The sequence below is a fragment of the Apodemus sylvaticus genome, chromosome 4 (assembly GCF_947179515.1).
Source record: "Apodemus sylvaticus chromosome 4, mApoSyl1.1, whole genome shotgun sequence".
NCBI classification, from domain to species: Eukaryota; Metazoa; Chordata; class Mammalia; order Rodentia; family Muridae; genus Apodemus; species Apodemus sylvaticus.
In genome coordinates this window covers 69376118-69400519 of record NC_067475.1, presented here as the reverse complement: position 1 = coordinate 69400519, position 24402 = coordinate 69376118, and the positions used below count along the sequence as shown (strand labels likewise).

Below are 24402 nucleotides of genomic sequence, written 5' to 3'. Positions count from 1 at the left end.
CCTTTTTGTAGTAGTTTGTTTTAATTTTCCAATGTCCTTATCCCATCAGCACCAACAGAGGAAACTTACAGAGCTCCTGCCAAGTGCCAGGCACTGAGCCAGCCAGCCACATGGCTCCCTGCAATGCAAACCAGGGTCACTAGCCAGAGACACACACTGATGGAGCACAGGGCACCATGTCAAGATCTTCCGGCCCATCGCTGACTCCTGTCAGCAGAACAGTGTATGCTGGACAAAAGGCCAGCTCCATTTAACTCCATGAACCAGAGATAATCAGAAGAAAGCTGTGCCTAAGCTGAATTAAACCCAAAAGTTAAGTAGAGTGGTGCCGCATGGCTGTGATCCTGGCACTGTGGGGTGGGGGTGGGGTGAAACAGGAGGATCCTGAGTTCCCAGCCTTCTTATGCTGTAGAGTGAAGCCTTGTCTTGGAACTACAGGGAATGGGGTAAAGTTCAGTAGGTAAAGTGCTTGTGTGAAGACCTGAGTTTACATCCCCAGGACTCATGGAGGTGGGGAGTAAGAGTGATAGCAAGGATCTTAACCCCGGCTGGGATGGGGGTAAAGACAGCCGTGTCCTGGAACTGTCAGTCTAGCCTAAATAGAGAGCTCTAGATCTAGTCAGAGACACTGTCTCAAAACCAAAGTAGTGATAGAAGACCCAAGTGTCAATCCCTAGCCTCCCTACATACACACCCAGGCCTACACACTGACTCGAGTGTGCACAGAAAGATGACAGACAGACAGGCAGACAGACAGAGCTGGTGGGCTGAGAACATTGCCCAGTGACAGGGTACTTACCTAGCATGTACCAGACCAGGGTTCTGTCACCAGCACTGCAAGGAAACCGTTATGTGGCACCAGTGGACAGGATGGAAGGTAAAGCTCTTCTAAGCAGAGAGATAGCAAGAGCAGAGGCACATAGGGTGAAAGAACACATGTAGGGAGGGGAGTCAAGAACCCCAAAACACTGAACGGCAAGAGACTGAGGAAAGAGGCCACAGCAAGGCAGGTACGGGCACTGACCGCTTCAGAATCCTCACCCTGTGCTCCCAGCCTCACTCTGAGCCTGAACTTTGCCTAAGGCAACAGGAGCCTTAAAGGGTCTGGAGAGGGGTGGGTAGCCTAAAGTTCTGTTCTTTACCACGATGGCACTGGGGGCAAGAAAGAGCCAAGAAAGCCAAGGGCGGGGCCTTAGATAGGAGAGCCCCGGGGTCTCTGACCTGGAGACAGTAGGGGCTGTGCGGGTCAGGCTCACTGTGGAGAGCTTCGGGTATTAAAAGAAGTTCAGGACTTAGACACGTTTACAAAGTGCATCTGTGAGCATTCCTGGGAGGAGGGGGTATGAGCAGAGGTCGAGAGAGCACTCAGGGATTCCACGTTGGGGGTGAGGTGCCCAGGGAACTCCCACTCTGTAGAAAGTACCATCAAGAGCCTGGTACTGGAACATGGAGTGTGGGGGAGCCCCCAGAAGTGGCTGACGTCCGTCCAGTGAAAGTTCAGAGAAAGCAGGAGGAGCGCCATCAGAGAGGGGATAAGAGGACAAAGGCAGCCCTGGGCCCACAGGAAAGCTTGCAGTCGGGTGGGCGACCAAGGACCTCCTAACGAGGAAGAGGGGTGGCGGGAGCACGGAGGCTTTGGAGCATATCATTGAGGAAGGAGACAAGATCCAGACAACAGTGAGGAAATGGGCGGGGATGAGGAAATGAATATATGTTTTTCTTTCTGGGAATTTTGTTGTTCCTGTTCTGTAAGGAAAGAAATTGGGCTATACTTAGAAGTTGGTTCAGAATTGATCTTTGAGGCAGATCAAGAACACAGATGGGGACAGGAGTCACAGGACAGCATCAATCGAGTGACTCTGAGACCAAAAGTCAGGAAATGGGGACGCGGAGCATCAAAAGGATTGAGGGAGCACACATCAGAGCGCCTCAGCTTCCCCTGTGATGTGAGAGGCGTGGCCTCAGGTGGGGAAGAAGGCTGGGGATGGAGGATTGAGAAAGCCTCTGTGGCCTCAGGAAACCCAGCTGACCAAGTACATGACACGGTCATGCTGCGTACCCCATGCTAGTGGAAAACAGAATCTGGCGTGAACCCCTGTGAGAGCACATGGGGGAGCAGCCAGCAGCGCCCAGGGGTGGTGGGAGATAAGCTGGGAAAAGCAGTGGTAGAGGAGGCAATGTGGCCGGTGCATGTGTCTGAAGAGAGCAGCAGCAGAGAGGGGGCAATGGGCATTGGGAGAAATCTGAGTCTCCTTAGAACCCGGGGAAGAAAGGGATCTCCACAGGACAGGCTGCATGAGAACAGGGCTCCTCTCTTGGGGCAGTCAAGTCATTCTTACATTACGGCCAGTGGGCAAATAATGTTTGGGGAAAAGTTAAAATTAAGAAAGTTTCAAATGGTCATATCACAAAAACTTTTCTTAGGAGATATGGTAAAGTCATGCTTTTAATCTCTGTAGCCTCACCCATATCTATAGATGGTGTTTCTCATTCCAGACAGTAGGGTCCAGGAGTCAGTCAGCCATTCTTGGCTGACAAAAGTTCTCCCACATTCAATGCATGACTGCCAAAGTCATACTGGGTGCTGGCTTCCAGGGGCCAGAGAAGCAGAGAATCCGCATAGATGGGATTCTGGGGTCTGGCCTCAAAGTTATTCAAATGTTCCCGAAGCTAAGAGTTGGGGTTTTTTTTATTATTTATTTGTTTTGAAAATATGATCTAACTTACATTAAAGAATTCAGGCATGGTAACACACAACTTTTTCTTTCTTTTTTTATTGAATATTGTCTTTATTTATATTGCCAATGGTAAAACCTTTCCCGATTTCCCCGCTCCCCAAAGTCCCCCAACCCCTCCTCCCTCCCCCTGCCTCCATGTATATGCCCCTCCACCTAGCACACTCCCACCTCTCCCCGCCTTGGTTTCCCTTTGTTGGGGCCTCTGTTGAGCCTGTACCTGACCAAGGACCATTCCTCCCACTGATGCCCAACAAGACATTCCTCTGCCACATTTTTGGCTGTAACCATGTGTGCCCCTTGGTTGACGGTTCAGTCTCTGGGAGTCTTGGGGCATCTGGGTGGCCAAAATCATTGTGACACACGACTTTAAATCTAATACTTGAGAGGAAGAAGCAAGCAAGCCTCTAAGTTCAAGGTGGTCTGGTCTACAGGGCAAGTTCCAAGACATCGAGAGCTACACAGAGAAACCCTGTCTCAAAATACCAAAAAAAAGAATAAGAAGAGTAGGAGGAAGAGGAGGAAATGACTCTCTCTCTCTCTCTCTCTCTCTCTCTCTCTCTCTCTCTCTCTCTCACACACACACACACACACACACACATCTACATTTTATGCTGTGTACTGCCCTTCTTCTAAACTCTTTCACTCGCTTGATATCCATACTTAAAATCTGTGTTGAAAACCCTTTGTAAAAAAAAATTCCAAATTTTGTTTTGCTTAAAACAATAAAATACTTCCGGGCAGTGGTGGTTCATGCCTTTAATCCCAGCACTTGGGAGGCAGAGACAGGCAGATTTCTGAGTTCGAGGCCAATCTGGTCTACAGAGTGAGTTCCATGACAGCCAGGGCTACACAGAGAAACCCTGTCTCATAAAAACAAACAAAAAAAACCAAACAAACAAAAAATATAAAGGGGACTGGGAAGATGTCTCAATGGTTGAAAGCACTGACCACTTTTCCAGAGAGCCCAGGTTCAATTCCCAGCACCCACATAGCAGCTCACAAATACATATAACTCCAGTTCTGGAGATCTGATGCCCTCTTTTCTTCTGGCCTTCATGGGCACCAGGCATGCAAGTGGTGCACAGACATATATGCAGACAAAACATCTATACACTTAAAATAAAAAATAATAATTAAAAATTTAAAAAATAAAAAATGGAGGGAGGAGAGAGAAGAGGGGATAATGAAACAGTATTTTAATTTAAAGAAGAAAAGAAGAGAGATAGTTTTCATGAGTAAGCTGATAGTAGTAGTCCTTGCCTCTGTTTGAAAGGAGTCGGTAGGAGAATCTATGCTCAAAATCTTAAACTAACAAGTGAAGGATTTGGTTTCAAACCTAACCTGGGGTTCTAGGATTTGGGGCTTGGACTGAGAACTTGGGAGATTAGAGAGAATGAAACTTTTGCAGGTTAACATGGAGTTGTGTGCAATCTGAGCAACAGTGGTGAGAAAGATGGATCTTTCTAGGAACTAGACCACCTGCTTCTAAGCAGTCAGTCTCAAGTGATGGCCAAAGGATAAGGAGACATGATTTAGAGGGCCTTGACCCAGTGCCTCCCAAAAGCTGGAGACAGATACTTTGTGATAGCCAACAAAGTACACACACACACACACACACACACACACACTTCTATTAAAACCCTTTCTCCTTTCTTCTTTGTGCTTTCACAGTTGCCCTTGACATTATATCCAAAGTCTAAACCATTGTATATTGAAAAACGGGTTTTCTTCTACTCATGGTCAATATGAGTTCATTATTCATCCAAACACTCCCAGGGAGTGTTTCAGAAGAAGGGAATATATTTCATCCCTCTTAAGCAGTTAACAATAAATAAAGGGTGGAGTTCCATGCTTGAGTTCCATATGAAATAGGTTGGTTGCATTGTGGCGCTTTGCTGTACTGTGGAAATCTACAGAACTGGGAGCCTCTCAGGCACATCTCCATGGCCAAGCCTGACCTGGCAAGGCTGCTAATATTCAGGGGTTCTAAAAGGGAAAGAGATCAGGAGGGTTGGGACACTTCATTAGTGTCTAGCACTTTGACCACTGAGGCCTCCAGGGGCAGATTTGGCAGCCGTCCATCTAGGGGAAACAAAGGAGATGCTCCCTCCTCATTTGCAAACCTACTCCTTCATGTAGGATTCATCTGGAACGCAGCTACCGAGGAAGACCACTGTAGTGGCTTCAATAAGAATGGCTCCCGCAGATTCATATATTTGAATGCTTAGTCATTAGGGCGTGGCACTATGTGAGAAGGATTAGGAGGAGTGGCCCTGTTGGTATAGACATGGCCTTGTTAGAAGGAGTGTGTCTCTGGGATTTGTTAGGTCCATTTCTCTCTCTTGGCTGGTGGATCAGGATGTAGCTCTCAGCTACTGCTCTAGCACTATTCATGCCACCTTATGAAAACGAACTAAACCTCTAAAACTATAAGCAAACTCAAGTGGAAACTTAAGGGTTCTTTGGAAAGTCAGTTATTATGTTGGACGTTGGATGGTATTCTGCTGGGGCAAACATGTGAAGGAGTGTTTTCCTGAAGTGGACACAGGTGAAAGACTAAGGCAGACTCGTGAAGGAACACTTCACTGAAGCAGACATAAGAGAGAGGAAGTTCTGCTAAAGCAAACACGTGAAAGGACATGTGATGAAGAATTCTTTGCTAACAACATACATGTATTGGTCTGCCTTACATTGCATAGTTGAGCTCCATTTGTTGGGACCCCTCGGCTAATTGGATTTATGTGCTGAGGCCAAGCACATGGAGGACACATGATGTTCAGAGGGTGTGAATAGGACTCTAAAGAGTAACAGAGAGTTTGGCTTGCTGGTACAGCTAGCTGTGCAACATTTGTGGGTCTCTCATCTTCGCTGATCTTCGATTCTCTGAGAGAGACACAGCCAAGACCTTCTTCTGATGTTCCTGATGACTCCAGCCAAGGCTGAGGCCTGGCTGTCTCTGCTAGGTTGTGTTTTTGCTAACCCGACTCTTTGGAACTGGACTGCTGCTGTAGCCATGAAGTGTTTGCAAGTGGATTGAGCTGCTGCTCTGCTATCCTGTGAATTGGTGTCTCTTCACAGCAACCAATTTCCAGACAACACAGACAGGAGTCCAACACAGGAGACAACACAGGCTCCAAAGAACCTTTCTAAGCAGGTCCACTTCCCCCACTGCTTCCCAAGTGCTGGGATTAAAGGTGTGTGCCACCACCTCCCGGCGACTTTTTGGTTTCTCTTGGCTTCAGGCAGCATATCCTCTGCTTCAAGGAGAACAAGCTGTCACTTCTGTCTGGATGGTCGCCTTAGTCACTGTTCTATTGCTGTGAAGAGACACCATGACTGAGGCAACTCTTATAAAAGAAAGTATTTAATTAGAGGTTTGCTGTAACTTTAATTTTTTTTCAAATCCTATTTTTAGTGATGGTTCTTAAATGCTTTAACCTCCCTTGTAGCCTACAACCCACCAGAGATAGTGGAAAAGAAAGAAAGAAAGAAAGAAAGAAAGAAAGAAAGAAAGAAAGAAAGAAAGAAAGAAAGAAAGAAAGAAAGAAAGAAAGAAAGAAAGAAAGAAAGAAAGAAAGAAAGAAAGAAAATAGTCATTGCACACAAGATCAGCCATCTAAGAAATCAGAAGACATCAGTACCTAATACCAGCTTTTAAAGAAAGATCCTTCCTGGACCTGAGATTGCCGAGCTAGGCCAGTAATTAAAGGTCCTGGGTGTAAGCCAGTACTGTAAGACATAGTTTATCGTCAGTGAGCATTAATAGCCAATTCATGCTACCTGAGAACCCCACAGAGCCCTCAAGACATGGAGCAATACCCAAAAGTAGCTTGTTTCGTTGTTGTCTGTTGTTGTTTTAGTTTTTTGCTTTTAGGTTTTTGTTGTTGTTTTGTTTTTGCTTGTTTGTTTACAGGGGAGTCTTTTGTAGTTGCCTGTCTAGAAACAAAGACCTGTGTGCGCTGCTCTGAATCTCCCTGACTCAGGGACACAGTACTCGCTCACTTCGTTGCATGATCTGCAGTAGTACCATCAAGAGCAGGATTGGTGCACCTGAGAAACTGCTAGGTTTGAACAAGCCTTGGCTCCTCTAAAGCTCATGCTGACTTGAGTGCCACTAGTCTGGACTGGGAAGTGATGTCGTTAAGGGATGATTAGGCCATTAGGAGAGCTTTCCTTTTTCATTATATTACATTATTACAGTGTGTGCACACACATGAGTGTACATATGTTCAATCTACAGAAGTCAGTTCTCTTTCTTTCTACCATGCGGGTCCCAGGCAAAGGAAATCCTCCAAACCAGGACTGTAAAACAGGCCAACGTTCCAAGACAAATACCATCCATGGAATTTTGGAAAGTAGCCAACAGCCCTGGCACCCAAAGGTAAAAGAGGTGATCTGACTCTTATTCTGTAGTGTTTTGGGGAAAGGGGCGGGGGGGGGGGGTGGAAACTGTTCTCACAAGGGTGGAGCAGGGAAAGCAGTTTTTCCAGAAAAGCAGTTTCTGGGTCTGGCAAAGCCGTGCCCCACCCTCTCCCTATTCTCCCTACAAACCCTGCAGGGCTGCTGAGGTAGGGCACTGTCTCTTAGACCTGTAAAGCTAAGTCTCAGCATTAAGGTTGACCTGAATTCTCATTATTTTGTCCTATTTACTCAAATTCTTTCTTCTTTCTTCCTCCCTTCTCCTCTTTCTCCTCCTCCTCCTCTTCTAACAAAGTCTCTGAGCTATCTGTTAAGAGCATTCAATGCTCAGCCCTTAGCACATACCTTTAATCCCTCTAGCTAGAGTACAGACAAGCCCTTAATACACTCTTTTAATCCCAAACAATAAAGATAAAGTTAGTTTGTAGAAAGAAGCATCCATTTTAAAAATCCATGTCTAATTGAGTGGCAGACAAAATGACAAATCAGAGTACAGAGAAATATTTGGCAGAATAGGATCTGCCTAACCCTCACAAGAGAAGAAAGGGAAGCCACTTAAGAGAGAGCAGTACAGAGAGATCGGAGGCAGACTTATCAGGACAGTTGTACAGAGACAGGTTGCAGAGAGGGAACAAGCTAGGCACACATGAAGACAGAAAGAGCCAAAGAATGAAAGGAGCCAGAAGAATAGAATATACTGAAAAAGTTAGCACGAGGCCAAGACGGGCAATTCAAGGCAGGCTGAGAGACAGAAGCCAGATTGAATCAGTCAGTGTGGAGAGTTCTGAGCCAGAACAGCTGTAGTCGACCAGCCAGCCAGAGTTCAGAAAAAGCTAGACAGGGTGAGTTTATTCAGGTTGTCACAGTTAGGTCATTCCCTAGGTTCTTCTCAACACGTCTGCTTTCCCCAAGTCCCTGACAGAGGCCAGCTCCAAGCTCTGGGACTGTCTCTGGAACTCTGCTATAGCAATGGAAATGAACTAAGACATGGTCAAGAATGGCAGTGCCAAGGGCTTCACCTGCTAAGCAGCTTGCAGAATTGTGTCTAGTGGGGCGATGCAAGAGGGACACCGATACAGAGTCCTAGGGAGTAAGGAGTTTATTAGAAATGTTATTAACACCATGGATAGACAGAAGAAACAGCATGGCAGGGTCTCTGAAGAGAGGACTCAGAGCCCCATGATAGGAGAGTTTCCACTTTTCTGAGGATGGGGGAAGTTTGGGCTCTCTGATTCCAGGCAGAAGGCAGTGGGTGGAGAGCAGAACGAATGACCAATACCGCCTTTGATGTTAACTCACGTCCAGGGTGAGGAGCCCAGCACCTACAAGTCTGTTAGTTAGAGATCCTCAATGCCTCGGCAGAGCTCCAGGCTGGTATCTCTGTGAAGAGGAACGCTATTGCAGAGGATTTGTAGCCTAAACAGCACCTAGATTCTAACACTGCATTCTTGGTTTTTGTTTTTGCTTTTTGTTTTTTCAAGACAGGGTTTCTCTGTATAGCCCTGGCTGTCCTGGAACTCACTCTGTAGACCAAGCTGGCCTCAAACTCAGGAATCCGCCTGCCTCTGCCTCCCAAGTGCTGGGATGAAAGGCGTGCGCCACCACCACCCAGCCTAATACTGCATTCTTAACTCTTACCCTTTAGCGATTGGACTTTTCATATCAGCATACAAACATACCATTGTTTGGCTCAGTTAAAAACTCTACTGAGGCCCGGGTGGTGGTGCACACCTGTAATCCCAGCACTCTGGGGGGTAGAGGCAGGTGGATTTCTGAGTTGGAGGCCAGCCTGGTCTACAAGAGTGAGTTCCAGGACAGCCAGGGCTAAACCAAATCCAAAAAACCAGCCAACCAAACAAACAAACAAAAACTCTTCTGAGATGTGTGTAGTAGCACACATCTATAACACTTGTACTTTGGAGGCAAAGGCAGAATGATCAGGAGTACAAAGACAGTCTCTGCTGAGTAGTGAGTTCAAGGCCAGCCTCAACTATGTGAGGTCCTATCAAAGACAAAAAGCAACAGAGATCACACCTTTAATCATTTCACTCTGGAAGCAGAGGCAAACAGATCTCTGTGAGTTCAAGGCTAGCCTGGTCTATAGAAGACCAATATCTGGAGCTACATAAAGAGACCCAGTCTCAAAAAAAAAAAAAAAAAACCCACCCCACCACACGCACACATACATGAAAATCTGTGACTGAAGGCTAGAAAGAAGGTTCTTAGTTAATAGCACTTGCTGGTCTTCCAAAGGATCCAAGTTTGAATCCCAGCACTCACTGTTACTGTTATTCTGGTTTCAGGGGGTCAGATGTCCTCTCTTGACCTCCACAGGCACTCTCCCTAAACTCCCAAACACACAAATAGATAATAAAAATTAAATCTTAAAACACTCAAGTTGGGCAGTGGTGGCACACACTTTGATGCCTGCAGTTGCAGGTGGATCTCTGATTTAGAGGTCAGGTTGATCTACAGAGTGAGTTCCAGGACAGCAAGGGCTACACAGAGAAACCCTGTCTTGAAAGACCAAGACAAATAAATAAACAAACAACACACACACACATACACACACACACACACACACACACACACACACACGCGCACACACACACACACTAGGACTGAATGTGTGGCTCAGTTCAGTTACCTAGCACATGTAAGACCACAGAGTCAATCCCTATTATTGTACAAATCGGGTGTGATCATGCATATCTGTAATCCCAGCAACTGAAAGCCGAAGGCAGGAAGATCAAGAAAGAGTTCGAGGTCATTTTCCACTATATAGAGATTTTAAAACAATTCAAGGGCAGCCTGTCTCCAAACATCAAATTCTTGATTCTCTTTTCCTTCCCGGCCATGACCCCATTTCTCCTTTCCCTTTCAGCCAACTCTCTTTAACAAAATTGGCTTTGCTTTCTTTCATCTTTAAAATAAAAGATTTGGTTCATATTACCGTGTGTGTGTGTGTGTGTGTGTGTGTGTGTGTGTGTGTGTGTGTGTCCTAAAGGCATGTGCATGTAATCTATAATGGGAACCAGAAATACTGTACCCTCAGGAATGCTAATTTTGCTGTTGCTTTAGGAATCCTGAATGATTAAACCTAATAATCAAACAGACACCCCAGAGCCTGGAATTGCTACTCTGTCCCTGTGGAAGCCCACGGAAGCTAGAAGCACCAAATACCCTAGAACTGAGTTATGACCGGTTGTGAGTGACCTAATACGTGTGCTAGGAATCAAATTCTAGAAGGGCAGTACACACTCTTTTTTTTTTTTTAGATTCCCAAACTTTTTATTTCATATTCTCTTAACCACTAAGCAATCTCTTCAGTTCCCCATCCACCTTTCCTTCCTTTCTTTCCTTGTTTTGTTTGTTTGTTGGAGACGGGGTTTCTCTGTGTAGCCCTGGCTGTCCCGGAACTCACGCTGTAGACCAGGCTGGCCTCAAGCTCAGAGATCTGCCTGCCTCTGCCTCCTGAGTGCTGTGGATTAAGGGTGTGCACCACCACTGCCCAGCCATCCCTCTTTCTTGAGCCCACCCTGTTGAGGTGTTTGCCCACTGTTCTTCCAAAACTACCCCTTTTTTTGTTTGGTTGGTTTGTTTTTGGTCTTTTGTTTTGTTTTGTTTTGTTTTGTTTTGTTTTGTTTTGTTTTTTTTTGAGACAGGGTTTCTCTGTATAGCTCTGGCTGTCCTGGAACTCACTCTGTAGACCAGGCTGGCCTCCAAAATCTGCCTGCCTCTGCCTCCCGAGTGCTGGGATTAAAGGCGTATACCATCACTGCCCGGCCCAAAACTACTCTTGCCAAAGTCGTCAGTAACTTCTCTGTGCTAGTAACTCCCACCTTGATTTTACCTCAGCATAGAGCCCAGCACATTCCTCCTCCCTCAGGATCCAATATGGGAGCACCAAGGACACAGTTCTTGGGTCCTGTCGGTTGACATTTCACCAGGTCTCATGATTTTAAATTCCACCCTCATTCCTCCTGATGTCTCTAAGGTAGTCTGGGCTTTTCCACAGGGCCCCAGATTCATATGCAAATGTCAACTCCACATCCCCACTTAGATGTCTAACATTAAAGGGCTTTAAACTTAATAGATATGGAACTGAGCACTTGCTATTTTCCCCTCTTCATAAGACAGATAACTCCATTCTTTCAGCTACTCAGGCCAAAAGTCTTTGGGTGAGAATGAATCCATCTGGAAATTCTCCTCAGAATCCATCAGACACAGATAACTGCAGCTCTGGTTCACACGCCAGCCATCTCATGCTGCATTATTTCAGTGTTCTATCCACCCTCTGGAGAAGTACCCTCACCCCTCCATTCTGTCCTCAACAACAACAAGACTCCCTAAGCGGTGCATATGTCACTACTGTCTGCCCTCCCCAAGAAAGTATAACTGTCTAGCCAGGATTGTTGCTATCTTCCCAGAGTCTTAGACAGAGGTCAGCACATAGCAGATACTCAAGAACAATGGATGAATGAATGGATGGATGAAGACTTCCCAAATCCTACTCTATGTTTGAATGTATTTCACAAGTCAAAACTGTCCTGAGCAGGGCAAGAGGAATGGCTCAACCATTTAGAGCATCTGCGGTTCTTGCAGAAGAACCTGGTTTGGTTCCCAACCCCTACGCGGTGGGTAACAACTACCTATAACTTCAGTTCCAGGTGACCCAGTGCCCTCCTCTAGCTTCCTCCGGCACTGCAGCCACGTTGTACATAAGCATACCTGAAGACAAAGCATCTATCTCTTCACATAAAAGTAAATCCTTCTTAATGTCCTTATCACTCCATAGTAGATCATGTTTTCTGTCTTCTCAGAGCAGGAGTCAGCCTAACTACACCCATGCACGCATCTTGTTCTCTCAACACCTCTAGAGTTGGGTACATTCCTCCAACTAAGTAGCCAGATGGGGAAAGTAAATTGCCTATGACAGGACACAAAGCTGGTATACCTCAAAGCCAGGACCTCCAGCCTGTCTGGTGGTTGCCCACACTATTGTTTGTGGCATGCCGACCCTCCCCTGAAAGCCAGTAGGACGTACAGTCAGGGAGGAATGCAAGGTTGGAGGCATGAGAGCAACAAGAGAACCGGACCCTCAAGAGTCATCAGATGACAGAATAATCACCACTTCCCCGGCTTATCTCATGATCCTGTGTTCCACAGTCTGTCTCGGGGCCGTACTTGTGCAGGCATGTTTTTTGTCTCTCTCGTAGCTCCACATCCTGTGTACTCATCACTACAACTGGTACAATTTAGATTTTCAGTGAACAGATGGACAATCTGTTTTAAGTATAGTTCTGCTTAATAGCGTTCATTTATACCTAAAAATCCCAATCTAGGGGCTGGAGAGAGCAGTCAAGAGCGATTGCTGCTCTCCCGGAGGCCCAGATCCCATTTCTAGCCTCTGTGTGGTGGTTCACAGCTGTCTGTAACTCTGCCTCCAGCACCCTCTTCTGGCTTCTAAGGACACCAGGCATATGCATCATGCTCAAACATACATGCAGACTCAAATAATCATACACATAAAATAATGTATTTTTTAAAATCCTGGCTGACCACCTGGCTTGTGCTAATCCCTGTCCCTATGATGTTTACATCCTAAGAAGTACAGACATTAAAAACTAATAATCATATAACAGTTTATACCTGTAGTCCCTGCCTTTGGGGTGCTGGACCAGGTAGGTTAGCCTGGACTATATAAAGAATTTCAGGCTACTTACTCTGATACTCTGACCTACAAGGATAAAAACATAAACAGAAGAAACTAACCAATGTCGTAAAGGTAAGGGGTGGGGTACTGTGAAACAGGAACAGAAGGCATTTCTCATTAAGAGAAACGTTGTCAATGAGGGAAGAATAAAAGGAGAAATAGCTCATGCTAAGGAGGGAGGGAGTGTCTGTCTTTGAGGGAATATGGGTGGCAGTTGTGCCAGTAAAACTGATACTCTCGTCAGGCGGTGGTGGTGCACGCCTGTAATCCCAGCACTCTGGGAGACAGAGGCAGGCGTATTTCTCAGTTCGAGGCCAGCCTGGTCTACAGAGTGAGTTCCAGGACAGCCAGGGCTATACAGAGAAACCCTGTCTCGAAAAAAAAACAAATCCAAACAAACAAACAAACAAAAAACCCTGATACTCTCTTCAGCCCAGTGGCCAACTATGCTTTCTAGAGCCAGGCAAACATGGTGGGTGTTAAGTCAGCTGGTCCTCACCGTTGCAACCAGCTGTCCTTGGTGTCTTTATATCCAGAAATCCTGAACCTAGGTCCTTTGTTTCTTCCTTTTCTGGGCTGGAAGGTGGATATAATTTAGGGAACTAGTCATTGAAAACCACGAAGCTAAGCCGGGCAGTGGTGGCACACGCCTGTAATCCCACCACTTGGGAGGCAGAGGCAGGCGGATTTCTGAGTTCGAGGCCAGCCTGGTCTACAGAGTGAGTTCCAGGACAGCCAGGGCTATACATAGAAACCCTGTCTCAAAAAAACAAAAGAAAAAAGAAAAAAGAAAGAAAACCATGATGCTGAGGAGTTACTGGGATGACTTCAGAGACTAGAACTAGAGGCTAAGTCAGGATCCCAATAGGATATGGCTAAGGATGGGGTGGAGATGGGCTGGATGGGGGCAACAACTAGCCACTGACCATTGATGACAGTGTCTGTTCTCTGCCATCGTCCCAACTTTAGCAGCATGTGATCAGGTCCAGCAGGCTGCTGCTGGAAATCTGGCTCTGACTGGAGGAAGGAGTTAAAAAAGCCCTGTTGAAGCCCAGAGGGACAGACCTGTGTTTATCCAGGAAAAGAAATCAGACGTAGGCAGAGAGGCCCCTGCCAGCTCCTCCCGGCAAGACTGGGTTAGGGGAGCAAGCTAGAAAGAAAGCTGATCCCCTATGGTTCTGCACGCCTTACAGCCATCCATACTCTGGTATCTAGCGATTGACTGCCCACAGGTAAGGTCTACAATCTGGGCGTATTACTGAGCCAGACATGGGCTAGGAGTCCCTGGCAGACTATTGGTCCTTTCATTGTTCAAGGTGATTCCATGCAGGGGTGCGTTGAGCTCACTGCAAAGAAGCCTTCCTGGGCCCACACTGGGGTGGCGGAGAATCAATAGTGCCTTTGTGCTCTAAGGTTTCCTAAGGAGAAAGAGTGGACAGTAGGAGGAACCGCTCAACTGCCCAGCTCCGCCCGCCTTACAGCCTCGCACTGTGGCCTGCCTGAGAAGCTAAGGGTAACGAGGAGGGGAGAGAGGTTCTGTGCCTCATCGAAAGAGCGATTCTCCTTGGAGTGGCCCTGGCCCCGCATGTCTACGGGTCAGCAATCAGGTGTGTTCCCGGCTACTAGAAGCAGAAGTGAGTCTTTTTCAGGAGCAATTTGAGAAGGTGAACCGTGATCTGGGGGAGGAGACAAGAGTTAGGTGGGGCTAGTGGCCGAAGGATAAGTCAATTAGGAGAAGCTGGCACAACAGTCGCCTGCACAGGGAAGGAAACTTCAGGGCCCCAGCCCAGATCCTAGGTGCAGGTCACGAAAGCCAGTCTACCTAGGGCCGTGGCGACCTTATGGAGCTAGAGTATATATGACAGAATTAGTATCTGGGTCTGTGATTGTGACTACAAATCTTTGGGTTATACAGGTGTTCTAACCCTGATGTGGGCGGTACATCCTTAGCAATAGGAAGTCTAAATACGTGGCTATCCAAGGCCTCCTTCTGAAAATTGTTGTAAGATTATTTCTAAGACGTATTTATTTTATGTGTATGAGTGTTTTGCCTGTATGTATGTATGCATGTATGTATGTATGTATGCATGTGCACCACGTGCATGCCTGGTGCCTGCAGAGGTCTGAAGGGGGCGTTGGATCCCTTGGAACTGGAGTTGTGAATGAGTGTGAATTACCATGTGGGTGATGGGAACCATAGCCTCTGCAAGACCAGCAAGTACTCTTAACCACTGAGCCATCTCTAGACTCTGCATCCGAAAAACCATTTCTCTGGTCCCGTACTCCATTTCTCCAGTTTCCAGACTATTCGCCCTTTCTTTTACATACATATATATATATAACCAGCCTCATGCCCCATGAGTGTGGGGACAAGGCCATGGAGGCAGACAGCCAAGTGTTAGCTCTCAGCAGCATCACCGACCTTCGCATCTTCTTCTGTTCTCTCAGCGTACCTCGGGCCAGAGCTCCCAACCGGGAGGCTGGACTTGGACCTTCTCCGCCTCGTGTTCCATTACCCCAACCCACTGCATGTGGCTCTTGGAGAAAGCCGGGTATAGGGTGCGGACCGCAGAGGCCCGGGCGCTGCAGGCGCAGCCCAGCCTGGTCCCCAAGCGCCAGGCCCAGGGTTCGCCCTCGCTCTGCAACCCTAACGTCCTCACCCCCGACCGCATCCCGCAGTTCTTCATACCGCCTCGGCTCCGGGAACCGAGAGGCGCCGAGGCCAGGGTGGACCGCAACCCCGGCGGCCGGAACCTCCCGGTGGCCTGCTCGCTGCCGCACCTGGCGGGCCGCGAGGGCTGGGCCTTCCTGCCCGAGAGCCCGCACACGCGCCGCCGCGAGTCCTTGTTCCACGGGCCGCGCGGCCTGGCTGCAGGCCCGCCCCCGGCGCGGTCGCGGCTGCACGTCTCGGCCCCGGACCTCCGCCTCTGCCGGGCCCCAGACAGCGACACGGCCTCGTCGCCGGACTCCTCGCCCTGCGGCTCCCCGCGAACGCCCAGGCCGCAGTCCCTGTCCCCCGACGAGGCCAGCTCGGCGGACACCAGTCCGTACGCGCCGCGCCGCGCGCCGCCGCTCTTCCACCTCGACTTCCTCTGCTGCCAGCTGCGGCCCACCAAGGACAGCGTGCTGCGCCTGGGGCCCCGCGGCGGGCAGCTGCGCCTGTCCACCGAGTACCAGGCGGGGCCCGGGCGGCTGCGGCTGCGCCTGGTGAGCGCCGAGGGGCTGCCTCGGCCGCGGACCCGCCCCGGGAGCGGCGGCGGCGGCTGCTGCGTGGTGCTGCGGCTGCAGCCGCGCGTTAGGCCCGGAGCTCAGCGGAGCCGGGTGGTCCAGAGCAGCTGCAACCCTATCTTCAACGAAGACTTCTTCTTCGAAGGCCTGCGCCCGCCGGATCTGGCCGCCCGCAGTCTGAAGGCCAAGGTGCTGGACAGGGGCGCGGGGCTACGCAGGGACGTGCTGCTGGGGGAGTGTGAGACGCCCCTCATCGCCCTGCTGCCCCCGCTGGCTGGAGGGCTAGGCCCTGCGTCCTCCCTGGCACCTGCGCATCTCAGCCTGTAGACTGACACTACTGGGTCTGCAGACTTCATTCTTGCCACCTGCCTGGCATGTATTTATTTTTGTTAATAAAACATCAGCTTGTCTCTAGCTGCATGCTCTCCAATGAGCACCAAAACCTCTAAGCTTGCAGCAAGTCTTTTCCACCCAGTCCACACTTGAACAGGAGCAGCCCTTCCTTAAGCAGTGCTTTTAGAGACCCGGAACCCCTGGAAGTGCATGTTAAACATGAAGAGCCTAGGATCCATCCCCACGCAATTCTGCTTCAAGAGTCCTAGGTTGAGAAGGTTCTAGGTCCCTGTCTTAGCTTCATTTCCATTGTCACGATAAACTATCTCCTCAACACACACACACACACAAGCAACTTTTATGAAGAAAGAGTTCGTTTGGCTTACAAGTCCAGATGATAGTCCATCATTTTTGGAGAAGTTATAGCCAGGACTTGAAGCAGCTAGTCACATTCCACAGTGAGGAGCAGAGAGGGAGAGAGGAAGGGAGAGATGGAGGGAAGGAAGGAGACAATAGGAGATGGAGAGCTGGTTCAGCAGTTAAATGCAAAGGACCCAAGTTCAGCTCCCAGCACCAACTGCAGGCAGCTCAAAACTGCCTATCAAACTACAGTTACTGGGGATCCAATGCCCTCTTCTGGCTTCTAAAGGCCAGGCGTGTGTGTGTGTGTGTGTGTGTGTGTGTGTGTGTGTGTGTAGATAGATAGATAGACAGATAGATATCCAGCCGGGTGGGAGTGGTACATGCCTTTAATCCCAGCACTCTAGATGCAGAGGCAAGCAGAGGCAGGTGGATCTCTGTGAGTTCAAGGACAGCCTGGTCTACAGAGTGAGTTAGGATAACCAAGGCTACAGAAAGAAACTTTATCTGGGGCTGGAGAGATGTCTCAGAGGTGAAGAGCACTGGCTGCTCTTCCTGAATTCAATTCCCAGCAACCACATGGTGGCTCCTAACCATCCATAATGAGATCTGGCGCCCTCTTCTGGCCTGCAGGCATGCATGGAAGCAGAACATAGAATACATAATAAGTACATGTGTTTTAAAAAAGAAATGAAGATTTGTCTGGAAAAAACAAAATAACAACAACAACAACAACAACAATAATAATAATAATAATAGCACAGTGACTCATGTCTCTAATCTTAGCACCTGGAAAGCAGGGTCAGGTAGTTCTCTGTACATTTGAAGCTAGCTTGATCTACAAAGCAAGTTCCAGACCAGCCAGGACTATGTAGTGAAACTCTACGTCAAAAAGCAAACAAAAAAAAAATTTTTTTAAGAGCAGAGAGAAATGAATGTAATGTGTGCATGCATGCTTCCAATGCTTAGTTCACTTTCTCCACAATCCAGGACCCAAACCCAGGGAACAGCACCACCTACAGTGGTCCAGTCTTCCACATTAACTAATTGTAATCAAGAGAATCCCCCACTAGCATACCCACCCACAGGCCAGCATGATCAAGATTCTAGACTGTGTCAAGTTGACAATTAAAACTAATCATCACAAGTCCCTCGAGTCTAACAAAATCCTGCACTTTCAGAGAGCCCTTGAGTCATGGTGTCACCCCAGCAAGAGCACAAAGCCACCCTCTCCTGAAGGTCTCTGTGTCCAAACAGGAGAAACTGGCCTTTCCTACCCCTTAGATCAATATTTGTCCTAAAGACAAATGAAATTTTTGAACCTTAAGAGTGAGCCAGGAGAGCACACACTAAACACACGGTGCCCTTTAACCCTTCCTGCCTCCCTCTGGCCAGGCCGTCCACACCTGTGCAGGAGCAGGAAGAGTGGCTGGAGTCAAGAACCAAGGAAGACACCAGGCATGGTGGCAAACACCTTTAGTCCCAGCACTCGGGGGCAGAGACAGGCAGATCTCTGAGTTCAAGTCTACAGAGCAAGTTCCAAGATAGCCAGAAACCCTACGGGAGGGGGTGGGGACCACAGCATAGTGCTTGGGTATCCGTCAATACTTGGGATTTTAGGGACTGGGATCTGGGAAAGAAGATTCATTCAGGGAGTGAGTGCTGTTATCAAAGATGCCAGAAAAGGCTCCTCCAGCCAGAAGATGAGGGTAAAAGATGAGGAATAAAAGTAGGTCATCTTGTGTTTACCTCCTACCTGAAAGTCCTTGACGTCAGCACTGACCTTCTTTCTCTCTGCCTCTTCCTTCCTGGGAACTGGTTCCTCCTGGCTCAGGCCAGACTTGGAGGAGAGACAGGAGAAGGCAGGTAGACAACAGAGCCTAGACCAGTTCCGTTCTTCCTCCTTCCTCTTAGGCCTTTTCTCACTCCCACGGTGCCAGTCATCCCCACGTAGGACCTCCTTCTTCTTAACAAAAATCTCAGCAGAGGCAGCTACAGAGAGAGAGAGAGAGAGAGAGAGAGAGAGAGAGAGAGAGAGAGAGAGAAACAGAGACAACGAGAGAGAGAAAGCACACACACACACACACACACACACACACACACACACACACACCTGTCCCAAGTTCCTTCTACCTCCACTAGGTTCCCACCACCGATCCCCAGGCCTAAGAAACCTTGCTCCAGTTGTCCACCAGATGGCAGCATGGACCAAACAATCCTCTGTGCTGACTGCATGCGGATCAATGGGCGGATGAACAGCTTCAAACATAAGTTGTAAGGTGAGTGTACAGATGTTATTCAACACGACCTTCGCCCTTAGACAGATAATAAAGAATAAAACTAGGTGACATGACTCAAGGTACTCGTCACAAAGCCTGACAGTCTGAGTTTAATCCTGGAGACCCACTTGGTATAAGGAAAGGACCAACTCACACATCTGTAATGTAACTTCTAAAATATGTATTAAAACTCACACATCTGTAATGTAACATCTAAAATATGTATTAAAAGCCTTACCGGTGGTTTCTTCTTCCCGGGTTGGTAGTTCCTCAGTCACATCACATCCCTGCACTTGGCACTCACATCTGTGAACTCTGAGAGGTCCACCCACTCACTCCCTGAGCTCTGTCTGTCTGTCTGAGCTGTGCCCACTCCCCGAGCTCTGTCTGTCTGTCTGTGCTCTGTCTGTCTGTGCTGCGCCCACTCCCTGAGCTCTGTCTGTGCTGTGCCCACTCCCCGAGCTCTGTCTGTGCTCTGTCTGTCTGAGCTGTGCCCACTCCCCGAGCTCTGTCTGTCTGTCTGTGCTCTGTCTGTCTGTGCTGTGCCCACTCCCCAAGCTCTGTCTGTCTGTCTGTCTGTCTGTGCTGTCTGTCTGTCTGTGCTCTGTCTGTCTGTGCTCTGTCTGTCTGTGCTATGCTCTATTTGTACATCAGCCCTCACGTTCTTTCATAAGAACCCTTAGTGAGCAATGCGACTTGGAAGTATCTAGAAGGCTGTCTATAGGTCAGCTTCCCCTCCTTCATCCATTCCTCCAGCAATGGTGGGTGCCTCGGGGTGCCAGGCACAGGCTGGCAGGCTTGAAAACAAACGCAGGAATCAAGTGAGTTAGAAAATGAACAAGTAACAGGGAGGAACTAGCTGGTGACAGGCCATAGAGAAAAGTAAAAAGAAAGGGAGGGAGGCAAAATGACAAGAGTGGAAAAGAGAGGAGGGAGGGCCTGAAATACTTATTTTTAGCTGCTGTACGTACGTACTTTGTACCGGGCCTTGTACTTTACCCGCCGTCTTATCTCACCACCACTGGGTAAGGTAGGCATTGCTCTTCCCAGTTCACAAAGGCAGAAAGAGATCAGAGAGGTTAAATAAAGTGGCCTGCGGACTGGCTTTGGCTGTAAGGAAGGCTTCTAACAGTGATGCCCATACTACACCAACATCCTCTGTCAGAACCCAGCCCAGGGATCTGGGGAGTCTGTGATGTAAACAGCACCTCCCTCAAAGAGTTCTGTCACATTCCCAGCCCTCAGGCTCAGACAGGCACACTGAGTCCCAGCCTCAGATACATACCATGAGAGCAAATGAAGCCTAAAGAACCTACTGTGTGCAAGGACCTCAGGACTCACAGTACGGCCATTAACACAGTACTGCCACCAACACAGGGCAGCACCGCCCTTTAAGCTGTGGCAGGATTCAGGGCACCTGGCTGATACCCAGCAGACCACATTGTTAAAGTCTTCCTTGTCCCCCAAACCAGAGCTCCCGATTTTGTTCCTCGTAACTGTGTTTTAGGCATGCTCTAATATAACCCAGGCTAGCCTCAAACTCCCTGCACAGCTGAAGATGACAAGGAACTCCTGCTCTTCCTGCCTCCACCTTCCAAGGCTAGGCATACAGGAACGCACCACCAGGTCAGGTTATGAGGTGCTGCAGGTCGAGTCTGGGGCTTCACCTCCAGCCCTCCACTCCTGATTTTTCAGTCCTCCTACCTCCAGTCCCACCTCAGAGCTAACTGGGAAATGAGAGCTGCAAGCAAGACCACCATACAGAGAGTTCCAGGGTAGGTCGGGCTAGAGTCAGTCTTTCCCAGTCTTCCGCACTGGGCCTCTACAAAGTGATGCAGAAACCACAGATGTTCCAAAGAGCTTGAAATGTCTTTTTTTTTTTTTTAATAGCCAAGACATCATCCACTCCCCAAGTTATTCTAGGAAGTTGAAGTCTCCCCAGGCCTGACGCTCCTAGGAGTCAAAGAAAGGTGGTCTCTACTGCACTGCATTAGGCCCTCTCTGTGCCAAGCCAGCCTCTGCATGCTACCCAAACCCCAGAGGTTTCCTTTTTACCTGCTGCCTTGGGTCCTCCCGGGAAGGACAGAGCTGTGCTGAGCTTTAAGTGGTTTCTGTGGTTTAAGGGGTGGGGAGGGAGGAAAAGAAGAGTTAGTGACTGCTCCCCATTCCCAAGCCGCTGCCACCACCACCACCACCACCTCCTCCTCCTCCTCAGGTTGTTTGCCCCTTGCTTTGAGATTCCTGGGCCTGATAAGGGGACTGGGCACGTGGGGGTGGACTGATTCTCTGATCCCTATCAGCCTCTTCCTTGCATAAGAATGTACTTGAGGAGGAAATAACCCCTGCTCTGCTTTAGAAAGCATTATTCCTACAGAAAAAAGCCTTGGTTATAGCAAGACCTGGAGGGGGGGTGTCCAGGAATGGGGAGCTGGGGGTGGGGGTCAGACAGGAACACCCAGGGAAGATAATCCCCAGAACCTACTCTGCTCTTTACCAGCTGAATAAAGCCAAGGTCACACTGGACAACAACAGTACACTCACCCTATGGCCACTGTGGGAGGAACAAATGATTGAAGCTGTTGGAACAGTTCCTCCTGTGGGCGTGATCTCCTGATAGCTGGGAGCACAGAGAACTCTCTGGTCACACTGTCAGTCTGAACAGGGGACCCCACCCCACCCACCCCACTTGCTTGGAGGCAGGGCCAGCAGCTGGGGAGGATGATGGCTTATGCCTGTAATCCCAGCACTCAGTAGGCTGGAGGAACTGGATTGCCATGAATCTTCAAGGCCATCTTGGACTACAAAGTGAGATCATCTTAGCAAGGCAACAAGAAGGAATAAACTCAAAAAAAAAAAAAAAAAAAAGAAGGAATAAACTCCTTGAATGCTTAAATGAATGAGTGACTTGGAAGCAAGCCACTCTCAAGCCAGGACCCAGTGACTTCCTGAACACTCGCACGGGGTCATCAGTGGCCTACAGGAGAAGCAGCCATTCTGACAGCGTCAGTCACTGCCATCCTGTGTACCATCTGCAAGCATTCCTAGGGCCTCAGTCCTGTGCCTCTGGCCTGAGGGAGGGGTCACCTGGAAGGTCTTGAGACCCATAATCAACAAGAGAAAGGACCTGGTCAGTGATGCAGGTCTGTAACCCCGGCACACCCAAGGCTGAGGAGAGAGGAAGGGGCGGGGAGAGAGAGAGACAGAGAGAGAGAGAGAGAGAGAGAGAGAGAGAGAGAGGAGCTAGAGAGATGGCTCAGTAGTTAAGAGCACAGGCTGTTCTTCCAGAAGGACCCAGGTTCAATTCTCAGCACCCACCAAGTGGCTCACAACCATCTATCTATGACTCTAACTCCACGGGACCTGATATCTTTTTCTGTCCCCCCCATAGTGAATCAGACACACAAATGATACACAAACAAACATGCAGGCAAAATGCCCACACTATTAAAAAAATTTAAATTAATCCCAGAGCTTGGGTGGCAGAGTAAGGCAGATTTCTGCGTTCGAGGCCAGCCTGGTCTACAGAGTGAGTTCCTGGACAGCCAGGGCTACACAGAGAAACCCAGTATAAAAAAACCAAAATAAATAAACAAATAAATAAATGAATGAATGAAAATAAGGAACAACAAAAAAATAAGGGAGATGGAAGAGAGCTGGTGAGGCAAGGAACCGAGCAGTGATGGGCAGGCAGGTAGATCTTTCGGGAGCGCAGAAGAGCAGGAGGGGACAGTTCCTGGGGAGGGGTAAGCAAGCGAGGTGCCATCCTTTGAGTGCGCCAGCCCTTCCCAGGGCCTCTTTCTGGCTCAGTTCCTAGGCTGGGTGCCATCACTTCGCCTTACTCAGAGCTCTCCAGCCTGGCATTGTGATCTGAGCAGGGAAGTAGGCATGGGCCTGTTTACCAAAGACCACGAAGGCACAGAAGACCGAGTCCGTGAAGGATTGCCACAAACACATGAGAGTCAAGGTAACCCCCAGAACTCTCATAATAAAACCGGGTACGGTGGCAGGTACTTGTGATCTCAACAATGGGGTGGTGGAAACCAGCACTGCCCCAGGGGCAGTTCTCTGGCCAACTCTTTTAGCCAACATGGTGGTTCTCCGTTCCATGAGAGACCTATCTCAAAAAATTAGATAGAAGTAATTGAGGGGCTGGAGAGGTGGCTCCGTGGGGAAGAGCATCAACTGTGCTTCCAAAGGTCCTGAGTTCAAATCCCAACAACCACATGGTGGCCCACAACCATCCGTAATGAGATATGACACCCTCTTCTGGGGTGCTGAAGACAGCTATATAACACATAAATAAATCATTTTTTAAAAAAACAGTAATTGAGGATGACGCCAAATTTTAATCTCTACCCTCCACAGACATGTACACTCACACGCATACATACACCCACGTACACACATGAACATGTATACATACAAAGGGCATGGGAATAGTCAAAGGCTCAAAGGCCCTCAGAAGTCATCCTACATCTGAACCCTTTTCCCTCTCCCGGGCTAACGTGGCTAAGAGGGCTAACGTTTTTTCTCCTAATCTTTGTCTCTGAGGCTCAGGAGACTCAGCTCCCAGGAGCCCTGGGTGCTGCTGCACACAGTGTGACACTCCAAGCAGGGCCAAGGGTGGAGAAGGGAGGCTGGGCGCAAAGGGACAGCGGCCTGCCCTCTCCACGCCAGGTGCCACGTGCACCAGTGCCCCAGGTGGAGGGAGTGGGCGAGTCACGAGGCCATGGCGTGGCTGGCTCCTGCCCTGCTGTTTACCAGCTGGAGAAAGCAGGAGGAGGGGCTGGAAGCCTCCTGCTCGCAGCCTGGCCCCGAGCCAGCTGCCGTTGGGTAAGCAGGAAAGCCAGGCCCAGCTAATCAAACTCTGGGAGGAGGACTGTGGGATCCAATATCCACAGAAGCCTTGGCTCCTGGCCCTCCTCAGGCTCCAGTGCAAGCCTTTCTGTGAACAGATTCCGTCGGGGTCGTGGGGAGGGGAAGGGAGAACGGGCGGGGAGGAGGGGAGGCTTCCCTCTTCTCAACCTGTTGGTCCAGTGCAGTTCCTCTTCTCTGCTCTCCCTCCTCTACCCCTCCCGTCTCAATTTGCCCCTCCTCCCCCTCCACACCTTCCCCTCCGCTAGACCCTACGCCCCACCAGAAGTATGGGAAGCATCTAGAAACCAGGAAAATCCAGAGGAGGGCAGGGCAGCATGGGGTTAGAGAGGCAAAGCAGGCATGTGCTGGGGGAACCCAAACTGCAGGGAAGGACATCTGACCCCATCCTGGAGATCAGAATCGCCCACCAAACACACACACACACACACACACACACACACACACACACACA

The 24402-nt window shown here is 49.0% G+C and overlaps 1 protein-coding gene and 1 long non-coding RNA gene across 2 annotated transcripts; one reads left to right on the top strand and one right to left on the bottom strand.

The window, feature by feature from the left end:
• Positions 1 to 15402: 15402 nt before the first annotated feature.
• C2cd4d (C2 calcium dependent domain containing 4D) lies at positions 15403 to 16581 on the top strand. Its single transcript, XM_052178591.1, has one exon. It carries the CDS (start codon positions 15403 to 15405, stop codon positions 16426 to 16428), a length of 1026 nt encoding a protein of 341 aa, XP_052034551.1. The 3' UTR covers positions 16429 to 16581.
• A 2365-nt stretch (positions 16582 to 18946) lies between these two features.
• Positions 18947 to 21676, bottom strand: LOC127682202 (uncharacterized). Its single transcript, XR_007977364.1, has 3 exons — positions 21615 to 21676; positions 21129 to 21184; positions 18947 to 20895 (listed from the first exon to the last, which is right to left on the bottom strand). It is a non-coding gene; the product is annotated as an uncharacterized LOC127682202 (long non-coding RNA).
• Between the last annotated feature and the right edge of the window lie 2726 nt (positions 21677 to 24402).